Source organism: Thamnophis sirtalis, unplaced genomic scaffold (genome assembly GCF_051295495.1).
Source record: "Thamnophis sirtalis isolate CommonGarterSnake01/CBP01778 unplaced genomic scaffold, rThaSir2_p1.2 scaffold_3, whole genome shotgun sequence".
Classification (NCBI taxonomy): Eukaryota; Metazoa; Chordata; class Lepidosauria; order Squamata; family Natricidae; genus Thamnophis; species Thamnophis sirtalis.
The window spans coordinates 145,127,571-145,146,195 of record NW_028261383.1 but is presented as its reverse complement, the minus strand read 5'-3'; the positions used below and the strand labels follow the sequence as shown (position 1 = coordinate 145,146,195).

General features: G+C 36.5%; 1 protein-coding gene across 1 annotated transcript; it reads left to right on the top strand.

Annotated features, from left to right (window-relative positions):
- Positions 1-802: 802 nt before the first annotated feature.
- On the top strand, positions 803-14,269 carry PCTP (phosphatidylcholine transfer protein). The gene is made up of 6 exons (XM_014068727.2): positions 803-1,120; positions 6,317-6,434; positions 10,981-11,060; positions 11,368-11,539; positions 13,577-13,644; positions 14,027-14,269. The coding sequence occupies exons 1-6, from the start codon at positions 803-805 to the stop codon at positions 14,087-14,089; spliced, it is 819 nt and encodes a 272-aa protein (XP_013924202.2). The 3' UTR covers positions 14,090-14,269.
- The last annotated feature ends 4,356 nt before the right edge of the window (positions 14,270-18,625 follow it).

Genomic DNA, 18,625 nt, shown 5'->3' with positions numbered 1-18,625 from the left:
CCTAAAAGTCTGCTCAGTTTTGGGGTTATATTTTCTTTGGATTCAGCAGCTGTTAAGCATTTCTTGGACTTCTAAAAACCCCTCTGAAAACCCTTATTGCCCTTCCCTGACACAACAGCCCGAAATATCAACAAGCCAATCACATTTTTGCCTTGTCACTTATGGAAACTCAAGCCATGTGGTTCGTTTATGGTTACATATGTCATACAGACTCAGAATTGAAGCAACCGAGAGGGAGAGTGTGTCATGGGAAAAGAAGAGTCCAGTCAAAAGTGATTCTTAGGCAAAGTGTCTGACTGAAGTACATGACCCGTTTGGCAATTATTCTTGGATGAAAGGAGCTACTTAGATCTGTTCTTGTGTTGGCTTTTAGCCCAGTTTACAGGCCATGCAAGAGTAATCCTGGTTGACAATTCTTTTAAGCCCCTCAGAGGCCTTTGCTTCTAACAACCGTTAACTTTTTCTAGGTCGTCTGACAGGAGCCGTCCGAAGAAAAATGACCGGGGGTGGGGGGGGGGAGAGGACTCATGTCATCGGTAGGGATTTGCCCCAGAAAACCCTTCCCCAGATCAGCGAGGGGGCAGACTCTGGGGCTCTCCCGCCTCCAGGGAGCTCGTCTTTCTTCTCTCCCCCCCTCCGGCTCATCGCCCCGAGACATTTCTTCGCTCATCGCGTCAGCGGGGATTCGAACCCAGGTCGTCTCAGGCGCGCGCGCCCCTCCGTGCAGCCGTTACGCCGCGCCGGTCCCGGCCGAGCTGAGCGCGCCAGGAGCTCCGCTGGCGATGCTGCTTGGGCCCGGGCCATGTGCCCACCGGAGATCTTTAGCAACCTGGTCCGGAGGCTCCCCTGTGGCCTGGGGAAGGCGGCGGCGGCGGCCAAGGACGAGCTAAAGGGAGACGAGCTCTGCGCCTGTCCTTTCCCGGTGGGGATGTCCCGAAGCAGCAACACAGCTTCCTCCTCGGCTGCCCACCTCCGCAGGCAGGAGCAGTCGCGCCCGGCCTTTTCCGAGGACCAGTTCCTGGCCGTTTCCAAGGAGCTGGTCAGCCATAGCGCGCGTCCCGACACCTGGCAGCTCCTCACCAACACCCAGGGTCTCTGCATCTACCGGCTGCACGACGAGGTGCGAGGCATCGCACCAAGGTCCCCCCTCCCCGAGTCTGCTGCCCAGGGGAGACCGGCGGGAGAGGGCGAGGGCCTTATTCATTTATGTACTTATTCAGTTCAGTTATGCTACACTACGGCATTACCATTAATATTACCACAGAAACTGAAATGTTCTGGTGAGGGCCCGGAGCCCAGAATTTTATTAGAATATTGCCCAGCTAGTGGATCTTAGTGGACCTTGGCTCATTTTTTTTTTAAAAAGGAAAACAAATGAGGCAGAGAAGCCAGAATAGATGCAATCCATGTAATAATCTCCATTAATCAAGCTAATTTTACAAAAGATATTTATTTTGCCTTTACTTTTAAGTATGTTTAACCTCACCTCTTTCCGCCAAGGTGTTCAGGAGGCCTGCAGGGTGGCTTCCCACCTGTTCACAGCACACTCATAGCAACCCTGAAGGAAGTTCAGTGAAAAAAGGCAGACTATGAACCTCCCAGATCTTCCTGTCAAACATTTGGGGTGATTGCAGAGGTTTGAACCTTGGACCTCCCTTGTCAGTCTCCCACATTTTAACAATTTTAACCATTTTAACCATGAGCAGAATCGTAGAGAGTCAGGCATATTCCATCACATATGGTGCAATTTTTTTTAATCTGAAAGTTTCAGTCTGTCAATATTTTTGCCATGTTTTTTTTTTAGGAAGAAGAAATAATTGTAAAATATCTGGGCATATACAAAAAATATCTTCATCATAAACTATGAAGATTGGCAAAATTAAAGATTATTCAAGTCCAGTACTGTTTCCAATAGTCACTAGCCGCACCCTTCAAGAATTCTTGCACACAATTGTGATCAGTTGCCCTAATTTCCTTGCTGCCATCCAGATTTTTGCAGCCTAGATAAGGCCTTAGCATTTAAAAGTATACTTTTAAGGTGAAGGACCAGTTGTGCCAAGTAATAATCATTGATAGATTTGTCCTATTAAGGGAAGAAACATAGAAAATAGGAAGATGAATAAAAACAATAGGCTCATGATTATTTTTATAGGTTGAGGAACTAAGACTAAATGGCATTTATTTTTTAAAGTTTATTAGCAAGTGCCCAAAAAGACATCTTCATTTTTCATGAATATTCTGCTTCTTTCATCCTATCCTTCAACTTCTATTTTCTTTCATTCTTCTGTTTCCCATACTTGAGATGAAATGAAAGTGAGGGCTAACAGCTTGAATTTATCATACAATCATGGGTATATTCAACAATATTTTGTTTTCCTAACTCCTTTTCACTTAGGGTTGTTTACTATAAGACAAAATTAGAGACGCTTGTAGGATACAGATCTAGCTCTTATTACAAGTCTGGCTTTTCTGCAGCATTATTTAGCTGGTCAGGGAGGCGAGTAGGATGTCTGGAGTATAGACAGAAGCAGAATTTTCTCCTACCTTCCCTCCTATGCATTTTTTATCTTTGGAAATAAAGATTTTGCTCTCCTTTTCATATTCTATAGAGTTTGCTGAAGGAATACAAAGAATAATTCGGGTTTGGTAATTAAAAATAATTATTTCTCCAAAGCCCAATTATTCTCTTACATTTTAGAAATGTTATTCTTATTGAATTTTTTTTTTAAAGAAAAAATCCCCTATATAATATGTTTATTACAATTACTGTCAACTCCTGAGATCTGAAAGGCCAAGATAGGGTTTTAAACTATTTCTTCCAATATATTATCAAATAAAATTGAGTGTCACCCTAGATGTTTTTTTTTAAATTAAATCATTATTTTTTCTTTGTTAGATATACCCAAGGAATGCTCCTACTTTTATTTAGGAATAAGAACGCCAAATTTCTAACTCCCTGTTCTGATTCCCTCAGCTTAAGAAGGTTTTCGATAGTGCTTTGATACAGTGTAGTCCTTACCTAGACCAGACTTATGACTGGTTGCTCAGCGATTGCTCAGAGTTATGATATACTCTGAAAAAGCTACTTACGACCTGGTTTCAAAGTTTAAATGTTGGCCCCTTCCACCCTGTGGTCACCTGACTATATTTTAAGCGCTCAGCAACTGGCCCACATTTATAGATGTTTGCAGCAGTCATGTGATCATCATTTATGATGGTTTTGCTGGAAGCCATTGTTTACTTCCCATTTCTGTTAAAAAAAACACCACAAAGCAAACCATGGATTTCCATTACATTTTACACTGTAAAAAACATAAAATCAGGTGCTGTCATGTCGGGACCTGCATTATGCCTCAATTACAATTGTAAATTGAGGACTACCTATATAAAATAATTCTAAGAAATAACGGGGTCAGGAGCTCAGTATGTTTCATGTAAACGCTTCTTGCCCTTCCTGAAAATATTAGAGGCTCATTCTCTTCCCCTAAGACTCTAATTAGGACACTATTTCCTAGGAATCTTAATGATTGCAAAGTGTGAAACTCGGCCATTAACTTCTGGGTTATGTATATTTGTGAAAGAGGTAGGAAAAGGGGGAATAATTACAGGTATTTGTGGCCTTACAACTGTAATTGAGCTCAGAATTATGGTCGTAAGTTGTGCTGGTTGTTAAGCAGGGTTAGACCTTCCTTGTAGCAGTCATTAAGCAAATGCCACAGTCAAATGAACATGGTGGTCATTAAGTGAACATGATGCTTGTTAAATTAACCCATTTTATCCAATGGGCAGTTTTTGCCAAGTTTTAAAATATTATTTCTTGTTAATTCACTTTACTGATTTCAATAAAAGCTTTTTTGCTAAGGGAATATATTTTGTATTTGTTAATGGAATTTATTTTTATTTATTTTATTTATATTTCATGCTTCTTAACTGCCTCCCTCCCTCCCCCAGAGAGAGGCTCTGTATAATCATGTCAGAAATATATAAATTTACAATCCTGATTATAACTACGGTTTTAAATGATACAATATAACTTATAACATTATATAAATATATAATCTTATGTATAAGTTATACAATAAGTAAGAAACCCACTATATGTATAGTTTATTGAATCAAAGGCCATGGTCTGATGATCATATTTAGAATTTCAAGGTTTGGGTATTTGCAATTCTTAATTAAATGCATTTTCAATTGCTGTTCCATCTGACTGCAGCTGTATTCATTAGATTAAGCCAGTATGCTTAGATCAGGTTACGTATTCAAGAACTTGGTTAATCTCTTGATGTTAGTGAAAAACATTCTTTCTTTTGTATTTGCTATATTTTTTCCAGTCAAGCTGCTGGTTCTAAATGTTTTATTCAGTGAGTCTCATCTACTGACTGTACCCAACCTTGGAGTAGGCTGATAAAATTGTGCCATTTTAATATATCGAATTTTATTGACATTTAATTATTGAAAGATTGTCTCTCAAGCAGTGGGAAAGCTTTAAGATGTTTTCAAAGCAACAAAATAATTTTTGTTATAATTTTTTATAATATAAACATTACATTTTCATTTAAAGCTAGAGTAGCTATAATTGTTTACCTCTGCAGGAGCAGCTAGACTAGACTAGAGCCCATTAATGCTTTTGATATATAAAAGTTCTCTTAATTGTGCTTGCAAAGACCAATGTTGGCAAAAGGAATTTTTGGATTCAAGTAAGGGTTGGAAAGAAATTTAGAGAAGTTTTCCAGTTTTGCCTTCCAGCTCAAATGATAAGAATAGTGAATGGTGAAACTGGTGTGTTTTTATTCAGTGATCCATTGGTAGTCCGGGGATATGTTCATTGCGACCAAGCAAATCTCTCCCTAAAAATGAGATTGAATTAGATGTCTAAGCATCCTTCCAGCGGAATGATTCATTGAGTGTCGATGTTTGCCAATGAAAACCATAAGTCTTCAAAGATCTGCCCACATAAAAAAGGGAATTAGTGTTTGTTTTCTCACTGCTGGAGGAAGAGGTAAAGTAAAGAAGTAGGTGAATGCACCAACTAGAGGTCATGGTTAGTGCTGTCTGAACAGAACATCTGGCTTGGATCATTGTCAAAGCTTGAAAACTAGACAGGTTTCATATCTAGCCAGTATCAGCATGGGAGATAAACACCTTAAGGCTGCCATGCAGAATTATCAGTAACAGTGGTTACTATATGAAGAAATCTATTTTAACAGGATGAAAGTTTTAGTTTGAATCTAATAGTACTTCCACAAATGGAATAGATAATTAGATGCCATTCATTGAGTTCAATTTCTGGTGAATTCCTAGATAAATGCCTTCTCAACCAGTCTTCCATAATATAATACAGCTTTTCCAAGGACGTTCCGGCAATGTTTTCCCTCCTGTCCATTCATTTATTCTGTTCCTTTTTTTACTTTTTACTTTCAGTCTAGCCAACCAAAGTCATTCTCTCTTGTACTCAGGGTGGTTAAAAAAAATCAATGATTAAAAATATATATCAAAAAATGGATTTTTAAACATTTAAATCAGATATTTTAAAATTTAAATTAAATTTTATGATTTTTATGAAATTTATTTTAATAAAATCCTTTTGGAATAAAAATCTATCTAAAGATAGTTTTCTATTTAAGATACATTAATAATGTAGTTTATTCAGCATGAAATAGAGCTTAGTTATGTAGCATGAGGCTGCATATTGTACAATATTGGGACTGTTGGGGAGTCAACAGCAGGTCAGAGGAGGAGCCGCTGTGGGACAGAGATGACAGTTGCTCTTTAAAAATTATGATTTAAATCGAGTTGATTTAAATCAAGCCTTTTTACTAGTGATTTAAATCATGATTTAAATTGTGATTTAAATCGACTTGATTTAAATCAAATCCATCCTGCTTGCACTATATCTTTTTGCACCACTTCAAAGCAGATTGTGGGGGGGACTGTTATTGCAGAAAGAGGGAAGGAATGGTAGGCATCATTGCATGAGTGAATGGAAATCTGCTGGCACAATATTGTATTTCGTTTTTTGAAAGCGACCGCTTAGGCCTTTCACCAAAGGGTCAGTAGTATTTGTCCTTTAAGACAACTATTCTATTTGAGATGCTATTGTAAATTTATTTTATGAAAGTAGATTGGGGTCAAAGTAACCTTCCTTAATATGGTGCCCTTCAATTATAAACACTATATTCTGATTCTTAGCAGTAGTTTTGCTGAGGGATACTGGGTAGAAAAAGATTGATACAAAGTAATAACTTAGACAGAAACGGTACTACAAATAAGATGTTACTTTTTAATCTGACTGATTTTTAATTTCTATTTCCAGAAATCGGGGCTGTATGAATATAAAATCTATAGCATACTTACTGATTGTTCCCCAGAGCTATGTGCTGATGTTTATATGGACTTAAGCTACAGAACAAAATGGGACCAATATGTTAAAAGTTAGTAAATAATTATAATGTTTCTTTTATATTCCTATCATTTCTAAGATTCTTTCATTTCACTATTTTAAATTCAAAGATGATTAATTCGGTGAGCTTTTCTTTCTTAAAATACAAATGCTGTTTAAAATGCTCTTCTAATGTTTATAAAATGACCTTGAAAATATGGATGTTTATTTGAGAAACTAATAAAAACATATCCCAGTTTCTAGATAGCCATTTATTTCAGTCAAACATCTTTGATCCTTCAGTGATATTCTTATTTAGGTCTATTGGTATTAAATCTTCAGTGTGAGGAAATCATCTAACAAAATTTTATTCTGCCTATATATTCTGCCTATGTCTGTGTGTATTCTATAAATCACAGATGTATAATGAAAATTAACAAATTAATACATGGAAATATAGTGCAACACAGACAATATTAGTATATTACTTTTGCATTTTCTGCTTCTGTTATCATGTACTGTGCTGTTCTTTCCTTTTGCATGCCCTTTGTTGACTACCTTTATATGTAGATAGTAAGGCTGTAGGTGTAATTGGAGAAATATATGAATATCATTTAATTATGATATTGATTTAAGTATTGTATGAAGGCCTTATAATTGAAAGAAGGCCACTAAGGGTCCCTTGCACAGAGGGTAACATAGCCTAGGGAGAATTTAATTATAGAAAAGATGGAAAGCTGATTGGCAGAATTGTTACTAAAAGAATATTAGAAGTAAAAATGAATTATAATGTGGAAAGGATGATGCAGTTTTATGCCATATAAGGGTTATATGGAGATGATTTTTACTCTTCAGGAATTGTGAATTGTATGAAAGCGAAAAGAAAATTAATTCTACATTTGTTGATTTAAAGAAAGTATGCAGTAAAGCTGAGTAGGCTTATTTTGTAGAAATATGGTGTTGAAGAATGATTTCTTAATTTTGTAAGAATGATATACAATAAAAACAAAGCATGCATAAGAATAGAGAACTGAAAAAAATGTTTTAATATTAAGCAGAAAATAAGAAGTAGAAATGTGCTGTTCCATTGATGGTTTAATATATTTATGGATAGATGTGTAAAATTAGAGATGTCCTGTCTGGGGAGTATGTGTATACATTTATCTGGTATCAAATTAATACGGCAGTGACCTCTGGTGGAAAATGTGATATTCATGTGACTTACTGCTTTTTGGGAATTATAATCTATTCCATTAGAAAGTTGGCATTGAATATGAAATACTGTGAAAATAAAGATATTTCAGAGTTACAACATGTGATTAAGCCTTCCATATGTTTGTGACAAAGTCTTAAGAATTTAAAAGAATTCTCATTCTGATATGAGCGTTTGTAGTAGTCACTTCTTCACACACACACCCGACCATTAGCAGTATTAGTTGAAAAGAACAAAATGGCCTTTTTGACTTTAAGATGAAAATGATATTATTGTTCACAATGCATTTCATTTAGTTGTCTAAAAACACAGCATGCATTCAAGAGCATCTTCTAGTATCCCCATAAACTGCATCTATTAGGTACATGAGAGTTCTTATTTGTCAAGCAGTTCCAACGGGAGCTTGAGAGTGGGTAAGACCAACAGTGGCACAGCAATTTTGGAACATTTTTCAAAAATTAAACTTAGGGAGAAACATATCATTTGTTAAAACACGAAAAAGTTTCAGTTGTATGGTTTTTTCCCCCCCACTACAGGCTATTTTAGGGAGAAGTCTACTTAAGATGTATTTGACAGTTTTGAAATGTTTAAAAAGAAATTAATGAATTATTCTAAAAAGCAATAAAATATTTTAATTTGTGAATGGAAAAGTAGTTAACTTTAACTAACTGATAATTTTAAGAACTAGGTTACAGAAGATGGCTTGAGAAACTAAAAAAATATATTGAGACTTTAGAAGTATAGATCAAATAATTTATGAAATATATCTACATAAATTATCTATGGATTTTGACAATAGAAAGGAAAAACTATATTGGTTTAGTGATATTTTGGGATTGAGTTCTATTTTGCTGACAGATAGAGATGATAGATGATAGATAGATAGATAGATAGATAGATAGATAGATAGATAGATAGATAGATAGATAGATAGGGATTGATTTAGTCCCACTGCTTTGCTTCACTGTTAGCCTTCATAATTTCATAAAAGAGCCATTGCTAGAAGAAATAATGAGAAAAAATAGTCTTGTCCTTCTAGAATTGACTTTTTTTCTTTTCCTCACCTTATCCAAGAAGAAGCTTTCTCCATTTTGTATCTTCTAGTACTGTTTGAGATGGGCAGAAGATGATTCATCATAAGGATGAGACAGTCCTAGAGGCTTAAGTTACAAAGCCTTGGATCTTCTTCTGCTACAAAAAGGAGGGCTTTCGACAGATTTGTCTTGACTTACTATTCTTATCTTACATATACTATTTGTCATATTTATAGCCTGCCTTTCCTCATGATAGTGTACATAGCATTCCTTCCCTCATTCCCTCCCACACTTTTACCCTAAAATGTGAAGAAAGAAAGAATGATTAGCTCAAAGGGCTGAGCTGGACTGGAACCTGGGCCTCTCCAGGACTAGCCCAACCCCTTAATCATTCCACCAGAGATACTATGTTTTGTTTGTTTCTTTGTTTGTTTATCTGTCTGTTCTATTCTGTTTCTTGTGGGAAAGGCAATTTATTGTTAGATGTTATGGATCTGATAAGCTAGTCTTTCCCAATCTGGCTGCACTCCAAATGGGTGGATCTTCTGAACTCTCATCAGTGGCCATGCTGGCCGGGAAATTCTAGGGGATGAGATATAATTGGAAGGGACATGACCTACTGTATATTAAAGTCCAGCCTCTGTTAGATCACACTGTGTTGCTTCGAAAATGTTTTTTTTAAATCTGAACTGTATACAGGTATGTATGTATGTATGTATGTATGTATGTATGTATGTATGTATGTATATAGCAATAGCAATAGCAATAGCAGTTAGACTTATATACCGCTTCATAGGGCTTTCAGCCCTCGCTAAGCGGTTTACAAAGTCAGCATATCACCCCCAACAATCTGGGTCCTCATTTTACCCACCTCGGAAGAATGGAAGGCTGAGTCAACCCTGAGCCAGTGAGATTTGAACCGCCGAACTGCAGCTAACAGTCAGCTGAAGTAGCCTGCAGTGCTGCACTCTAACCACTGCGCCACCTTGGCTCTTCATATGTATGTTGAAGATGGGATTTGGGGGGGGGGGGCAACAAGACACTAAAGATACTAGTGATTGGAGAAGTGAAGATGAGGGAAACCTTTGCAAGAAAATGCTGAAGGATTGTATATGAGCCTTGTTTGGGACCCTTTTAGGTCCAAGCAATCTGTAGACAGAGACTTAACATACCTTGATTCTGCATAGTTACTCAGCATGGTTCTCTCCTTTCATAACAAGATATTTTCCCCTAGTGCAATAGTCAGTACACTTTTGTTTTTCTTTCATGAGGCTAAACAAATGGTGATAGATAAATAACTTCTCTTAATATTCTTCTGTAGAGCTTTTCCTTTTCCTGATCAATTCTTTTTAAAAAAAACCAATACTGTTTGGGGGATTCATTTTCCTTAGGCTCTGAGCTTCTCAGGGGTCAATTTTGCGAGCCAAAGCTGCTATCCATTGAGAAGCAGTTAAGATGTAATGATTCCATAATTGCGGCCATGGTTTCTGGCCTTGATCTCATTAACTTGCAATTTATTCTGAATAATAATCTATAAAAATTATCATGTGTTAGTAACAAAAAACTGATGGAACATCTCAGTTGAAAAAATAACCGAGAAGGAATTTTTAAAATATTGTAGGATTTCCAAATACAAACTGATAAAGCCTTGGCTCATAACAAGAAAGTGATTGGTTGAAAAGCAAAAGTGGGAATAATTATGTGGCAATACCAGGGAATTGTAGAAGACAAAGAATTGGAGAAGATCACAAAGTATAAGATCTGCAAATCAAAGTTGAAAGATTATGGCATAAGCCTGCTGTAGTGGTCCTACACAATTATTGACACACTGAGTTCCATACCAAATCTGGGACAGCACTTAGAAAATAGGTGCATTGCAGAAGGCCAAACTGTTTGGATCCACACGTCTACTATGCTGATACATTATGACACCCTAAGTCCCTGGGAAGAACTCAGGGTTCCTTTGGTTTGTGGAATGGGAAGCATATAAATATAATGAACAAATAAAATAAAATAAAATAAAATAAATCTCCTTTGCATGAAGGCCATCAACAACTAAAGAACTGGCAGCTGTGATCTCACATTGTTGCGTATATAATAATGATGATTTATTAAACTTGCATGGGGAATGACTTTAAACAACTCTGAATGATGAGCAACACATCCTATCTCCCACCTAAATCCCTAGAAACTGACAGTCAGAACAAAAGGGACATCTATTGAAGTCTCACACATACCTAGCTTGATTTATGTATAATTTGTAGCATTTTCATTAAATCGTTTCTAATCATTATTTGATTGTTAGTGAAACAAATGTTTCTTATACATTTTACCAACAATTTGTATTGTAGATGTACGTGAGAAAACTCAGGATGGCAAAACAGCTATCTACTGGGAAGTGAAGTTCCCCTTCCCCTTGGCAAACAGAGATGTATCCTTTCAAAGTTTTGACAGTAATTTTATTTTAACTTTAATAGTTACCAACCTTGCTATAATCTCAGTTTTTCTCAGTTTCTGAAAATTTAACGGGTGTACAAATTAATCCTTATCAGGAACTTAAAAAATAGAATCTTTACACATGCTGTAGTTTCATCTCACACCCTTTGAAAAGAAAAATAACCACATAATTTCAAGTCCAAAATGCAATTGAATCTGTGCTCCCTAAATTTGGGAGATGTCTGGACACGTAATGTGTATTAAATGTTAAAATCCTGATTATTTCTTAAACTTCAGCACAGTATGTTTTTGTTCGTGAGCGTCAAGATATGGAGCATGATGGGCAGAAGATCTATGTTATATTGGCTAAAAGTGTGAATACTGTTAAATTCTCAGAAAAGCCTGGGATTGTTAGAGTAAAGAATTTTAGACAAGGCGTGGCCTTTGCAAGTGATGGCAAGAAAGGGTGCAAAGGTAAGAAATCAATATATAATTTTATAGGAATGGTTAATTTGATCAGAAAATTTAAATTCTAATTCAGGACTTTGACAAATATCTATATGCCTTTGCAAACATTAACTCATGTCTTTTGTTAGCAATTTGGATAAACAGATTGCTGAAAGAATGTGTGCATTGTAGTATTGTAGACCTATAGCTAATGATTTGTTTCATAAATTCCAATACAGATAATTCTTTCACACCAGCTAACCAATCTCTGCTATTTAACTTTCATCTTGCTTTTTTCTGTTGCTCTTTGTCTTCTACCTAGGGATTCAAAATATTTATTATACATCCCTCTGTGAACTGAATTTGAATATTTGCTGCTATCAGATGGTTCATGGGATGCTTAGCAACTGTACAATAATTTGGCTAGCAACATTTTGGTGAGGGTCTGTACACACTTTTAAAACTGTGTGGTGGCCAAGGAAATCTCCTCTACCTTTCTTTAACTTTTAAAATGCCTGGTGCACTCACAACAGCACCAGGCTGTATGAAGAGTAGAGGTTTCTCCAGCATTTCTTGGATTGACCATGTGATCATGTGAGAACATTATGTAAAACCAAAGCTTGCTGAAGAAATAACAGATTTTTTGGAAAGGTAATTTCTGCCTCACTGACCCTTTAAAGTTCTTTGAAGGTATTTAGGCTATGAATGGATACAGCTTTTCTTTTCTTTCTTTACTTTCACAAAGTTTACCAGAGGCTCCTGAGTAAACTCACCATTATGGAATTGGAAGATTGGTAATCTATTAAAGAACAGAAAGCAGAAAGAAAAAAAACAAATGGCTTTAAAATAGCAACAGCAAGCAAAAGTTTGTTTCACTATGTTTGAAAATAATTATGGGCAAATTGAAAAGCAACAAGATGGCTATGTTTGCTAATCACATCAAATTACCAGTAGTTAGAATGCTTAAAACAAAAAGGAATCTCAGTTCTCCAAAAAGATCAACATAAATTTACTTCCGTGCAAACAAACCTGAGGAAATGCACATTTCAGAAGAAAAATCCTCAGATCACATATATGCTGATGAAATTTATACTAAAGTGACTAAGCAGGGATGAGGGTTTGGGGCATATTCCATAAATTCTTTTAGAGAGGGCATACAGTTAATGGCAAGCATTGGGATAGGGTGAGGATGTCAGGAACTTTTTTGCTGAATGTATAGTAGACTGTTGATTGAGGTGACAGGTCTTGCTTTTTTTTAACTTTCCTGATTTTATTATTGTGAGCCATCCCGAGTAGTGTCATATAAGGTAGGCAGCCATATAATTCATATTAATTCAGTAATCCGTACAGGTTTGGATAAATGGCGTGGAAGCATTTAATTGAGGTTAGACAAACTGATGAAGGGAAGGATTATCAGTAGCTGGCAGTCATGATGTCAGTCTAGTTTTTGCAATGTCAGAAGCTGTCTATCTCTGAATAGCAGCTGTGGAAGAAAAATTGAATAGGCCTTATGGAACTGACTGGACACTAGGAATAACACATTGGGATTGATAGATTTTTAGTGTTATCCAGTAATTTTTTTGATGATTCCAAGACTAAGATTATGTACACTTAAATTGAAAAAGTACAATAATTTTTCCTTTTCCTTCCCTATCTCTCTTCCAGCCTCCACCCTCAAAAATGATTTGGTAAAAACCAAATTTAGTTTTCATTTACAAAGGATAGGTGAAACAATGTGATTAGGGAAGGGAATGACTGTTTTTTAGATTCATCTGTGTTCTTTACTGCTTTTGTTTCTGGACTGGGTTTATGTACTATAAATTGTTCAGTTGCCTAGAACAGAATCCACAAAAGGAGTACATTATGCAGAAGGGAGGATATTTTGATATCTGGGGAAGGAAAGGAATAAAATGTGCTTACAAATCATGTGGAGTTTCAGCACATGAAATAACACATTAATTCTAAATTACAGTCAGATGAATGAAAAAGATGCCTTTAAAATTTCACTTTGTTTCTTTTCTTTTCTTTTTTTCTTTTCTTTTCTTTTTTCTTTTGGTTAAAAAGTTTTCATGACCTATTTTGATGATCCTGGTGGAAAGCTTCCTTCGTGGGCTGTCAACTGGGCAGCTAAGGTAAGCAGAGTAGTTGAAGCTCAGGAGCATTAATGCTGTAGGTTAAGTCAATACATCATTTTGATTCATGGGTTCTTAGAAATTTGGAATATTGTTTTGTTGTTGCCATTTTCCATATATAACTGTATAATTTGAAAAGTGTGATGGCAGTGTCTGGCTGTCCCTGTAGAAGAGATACCAGTAATTCAATGAGTGTGGCCGCAGAATTAGTACAAATATTATCCCCTGGTGTGATGCCTCTCTGTAAATCAAAGTATAAGATGGGTGACTTAAATCAATGTTTATTCTTTAAGTAGTATCAAAAGAAATGCAAAGAAAATTAGTTGCTACTTAGTGTACCATTAAGCATAGAAAGATAACTGTTTTTCAATTCCTGTTTCAGACTGGAATTCCCAACTTCTTGAAAGACATGCAGAAAGCTTGTCAGAGTTATCGTAAGAGATAAATGGCTCTCTGTATTCAATCTGAAGGACTGATAGATATACTTTCCAAAATTGGTCATTGATGTGGATATAGTCATGAAACATCACTGAATAATAGCTGCCTTTGAGGATGGTAATCATGAGCCATGGAAGCTTCCAGGCATATGATAATGGAACTTATTAAACTTTTCATTTTCCAGTCACGGCTTTCTTTTAATTTTGATGGCTTGAAACACAGTGAAAGTGTTTGTGTCTCTCAACATAACCTAATAATCTTCTTTGAGCTAAACTCTGATGTGACATGTTCCCTTGACATCAGAGGCTGGAGAAATTGAGCCGGTGCTGGAACTAGTGCTGGGTTAGAAAGTTGAGCTTATCCAATGAATTAAACTTGCTGGAACAACTCAGTACTTTGAACTCAAGTCACTGCTTCTTTTTCCAATATCAGCTTCAAATAGAGAAATCAGTTCCATATTTCTTTCACTCAAAAAAGCTGCTGACCCTTAAAGTCAATTTCCTCATGACATGAACATCTTCCAGAGCAACCATGGGATCTAATGCTATCAGTAAAGTAATATAAGTAGTGTGGCACTGATATAATCCAAGCTGCACCCCTTTCTTACTTTTGTGCAACTTCATAACACACTTATAAAAGGTGCAGAGCTTATATAATAACTTTCAATTTTGCTTTTGTTATTGCTTTCATTGACTCCCCTCCCCGCCAGTCTATGTACCTCCAAGAACAGCAGGAATAAATAGAGCACATTTTAACCATTGTCCTCAGCAAAAGCAATATCATATAGATGAGTGTATATTGGAAAGCTATACACACATGCATATATTTGTGAAACCAATCAAACTAATACACAATCTTGGTTCAATTTAGCAAAATCATATACAAAAAAAGTGAATTTAAGGAATAATTGCTTAGTAAAAAGCAAATACTAGGCTAATCACATTAACTAACACACACATGTACATGTCTGTCTGTATGTATGCATGTATATGTCTTTCTGTGTGTATGGTAAAATGAGTATCCAAAATATATCAGGCAATATTTCAGATTTGTCTGGGCATTTTTCCTTTTCATTATCAACTAAGAAATTAAGTGGAAATAATACATCTAACACTGATAATACATGCCATTAATTTGTTCTCTTCATGGGAATTTCATCTGTTTTGAATCTTCCAAGCAATGTGGTTTAATCAGATCCTTTAAAGTTAAACAGATGGGAGTTTTACTTAGATATTTTGTTATATTTAATCATTACAAAAATCTTGTTTCTCTCCACTAAAAATCATATAGACTCATTAAAACTGGAAGTCTTTTTCATTTCAATTAGAGGGGGACATGAAAGGAGCCTCCCCGAAGAATGTGTGCTGTTAAACATATTTGGGCATCCCCTGGACAAGAGTTTATAGCTGCCTAATCCTCTCAATCCAGAAGCATCCAAAGCATAGATGCTCATTTCCACCTATGACACTGTGCATTCCAAAAATCGAAAATCATCAGGTACACAGATGACTATTATTTCAGTAAACATTGAGGTTTTGTCCATCTATAAGGAAGAACTGTTGTGGGACTTGTGCCAAAAGTATAACTACGATGTCTTGTGTAGGCCCACAGAGGCAATCTTCAGAAAAGACCTGAAACACAGAGTGTGTGGCTTGTAGCAGAGAAGCCCCTATGCAGAGCAGCATAGTTTTTGTTAAGGTTGGGATTCAGGTTCTGTTCACAACAATATCAGAAATAATAACTGTAGAACTGAGCAACTATATGGTCACTTCAGTGTATAAACCATCATTAACTTGAGGTCAGGGATTTACTACGTTTAATAAGGATAAAATAAAATTTGTCACTTTAATTGTCTCAGCAGCATCGGGTACAGATGATGACAGAAATGGGGTGACTTATACAGTGGCCAGATTCGAATAACCTGCCTCTTACATGACAAGAAGTTACCAGCTTCATTTAACAGTGAAAGGTGGCGCAGGGGATGTAACCCAAACTTGATATTTGTGAGCGACTGTATAATCCAGCAATGTGTCACAATGTGTCTGCCCATCTATCCCAAATTCCCAGCACCAGCCAATTATGTGTCACGTCAACACTGTAGTTCATCCTCAGTATCCCCTTCAGATGTAGATATAACTTTAAAAAAGCCAACTGGCCTACATGTCAGAGATTTGCACAGTGCTGTTACTCCATTAATACCTAAACTTCACTATTACCACAAATTTGTGGAGGTCGGTAAAAAATGTTCCCAGTTGTCAACCCCACGGGCCTGCAAAACCAACTATATCAAAAGTCTTACAGTAGAAACCAAGGACAAATAGCAGAGCCCCAGGGCAGAGGTGTTCATATGAGATAATCTTTCAATATCTGTCATTAACGTCTTTTTATGTTCTTCAATATCCATAATTATTAAAAATTGGCAAGAGTTAGCTAGTATATTTCAGAAGGTCAGCTGTCTTGGTGCCATCATATGTCTTATATCCCATCCTGTGTAATGTCTCCCAAGGGACACCATGTAAAGCCACTTTTTCACTGAAAGATTTTCCCTGTGGACTGAAAGTAACCCCTGATCATCAGAGGAATTCGCCCTCCTGGGATAAGCATAAATTCTAGCTGGTTATTAAAAAAAACACAATCCAGATTTTGGCCACTGTTTTTGTAATTCCTGGTTCTAATCTTAAAGCGATGAAGGACTTGCATAAGTGCCCTTAAACTTAGACAGCACCTTCTCTACTGGAACTAAGAGTAAAATCATGATTTTATACCATACAGCTGTTGTGCCATTATGTTTGCTTCAAATAGTTTTAAAGCAGCTAGACTGTAATGCTCAGCTTTAGAGAAATAGAAAGACAGAACAGCCATAGCAGTCCAATTGGCCACCTGGGATACACCGGCCAGATGTGAATCTCTGCTTTCAGTTGAATGGAAAGAAGGAGGGAACGTTATAAAATGACAGTCTGATAAGGAAGAGAATTAAACTTCCTTCCTCTATATTTCCTGTAATATAAACCCACCCCTTCAAACACATTGGTAGTGGCATATACTATGCATTTATGCCATTGGGCAATTGGGTTTGGGTTAATCATCTTTAGCTTATATATGGTGGATTTTATGCCCCTTCCAGCAGTGATGTAATACAGTTTGCCAGGTATGAGTTGCCATTTTTGTTCCTTGCTCCCCTCACCCCATTTCTGATACAGACAGCCAAAACAGGAAGCTCCAATAACTGAGTTTCAATGCACACCAAAGAGAACTGATCTGCTGAGTTTGGTCTAATGGATTGCAACTCTAATTTACTGGAAAGAGAGGTTGCATATTGCAGGCATTGGTGAGGCTGAATGGATAGAAATGTGGATGTGGGTGTATAAGGTCATAAATCTACAAATATTATACAAGCTGTTTCTTAATTTAAAATGCATTCTTTTCTAATCATTGTGAGCTCAAAAGGTACAGACTATTAAAAAAAAAACCATTCCATTCTGCCTGGATCTGCTTCATAATTCAGTGTTCAGCTAATACTGAGGCACTGCTTATTTTCAGTCCTTCCATTGGAAATTTGCAATTTGATCTGGAGAAAAGCAATCAGCAAAAATGCACTGATGATGTCACCTAGATTTGGCACTTGTTTTCTCAGCAAGAAAACAATCAAGCTCAGAGAGCACCAAGGACCTTTTAATCAGCACAAAGCCATTTCCAGAACCTATTTGGATGCAGACTGGTATACTGTGTGATGATATTTAGTAGAGAGATGTACCTTTGTCTTCCCACCCTTTTCTGTTCCATTAGCTTTGAAATGGCCAGTGACCTGTGTGAGAATTAAAAGGTTGGCCAGATGTTTCCTGAACAAGGAACAGAGTTCTGTTTCCCCTTTGCATGTCATCTTGCAAGAGATGAAGTTATAATGAGTTCAAATATTATAATTTCACAAAATTGATAGTGAGAATTTGAAAATAAGATTTGTTGGAAATTATGGATAAAAATATATGAAAATAAGTATAGGTCTAAAGAGTTTTTAATTATCAGATTTATAAATAAGAAGGCCAATTGCAAAACAGATGACTTTATTAGTCTCATGTTCACTGTGTTTTGTAATTCAGACAAGTAATAAGAGGAATCTATGTGTAACACATTTCTCCTGCTCTCACTCATCCTATATGGTTGCACTCAGATGAGTTTGCAGTCTTGTTTCTATTTCTGATTTCTTATGAGTTTTTTGACAAGAATCAAGAACTTCAGTCCCCCTGGAAGGAAAGAAAATAGACTTTCTAAGAACACAAGTTTTGTTTCTTCTATTGTTTGAGAAACCGAACTATGAATGTTCTTATATCACTTTTGGCCAGGTAGGGAAGGCTTCTAGCAGTTGTAGTCAGAGGTGGTATTCAGCAGGCTCTTACTAGTTCTGGAGAACCAGTAACGGAAATTTTGAATAGTTCAGAGAACAGCTAAATGTCACCTCTGACTGGCTCCGCCCTATCTATTCTCTGTCTCCTGAGTCCCAGCTGATTGGGAGGGAATGGGGATTTTGCAGGAACCTTCGCCTGCC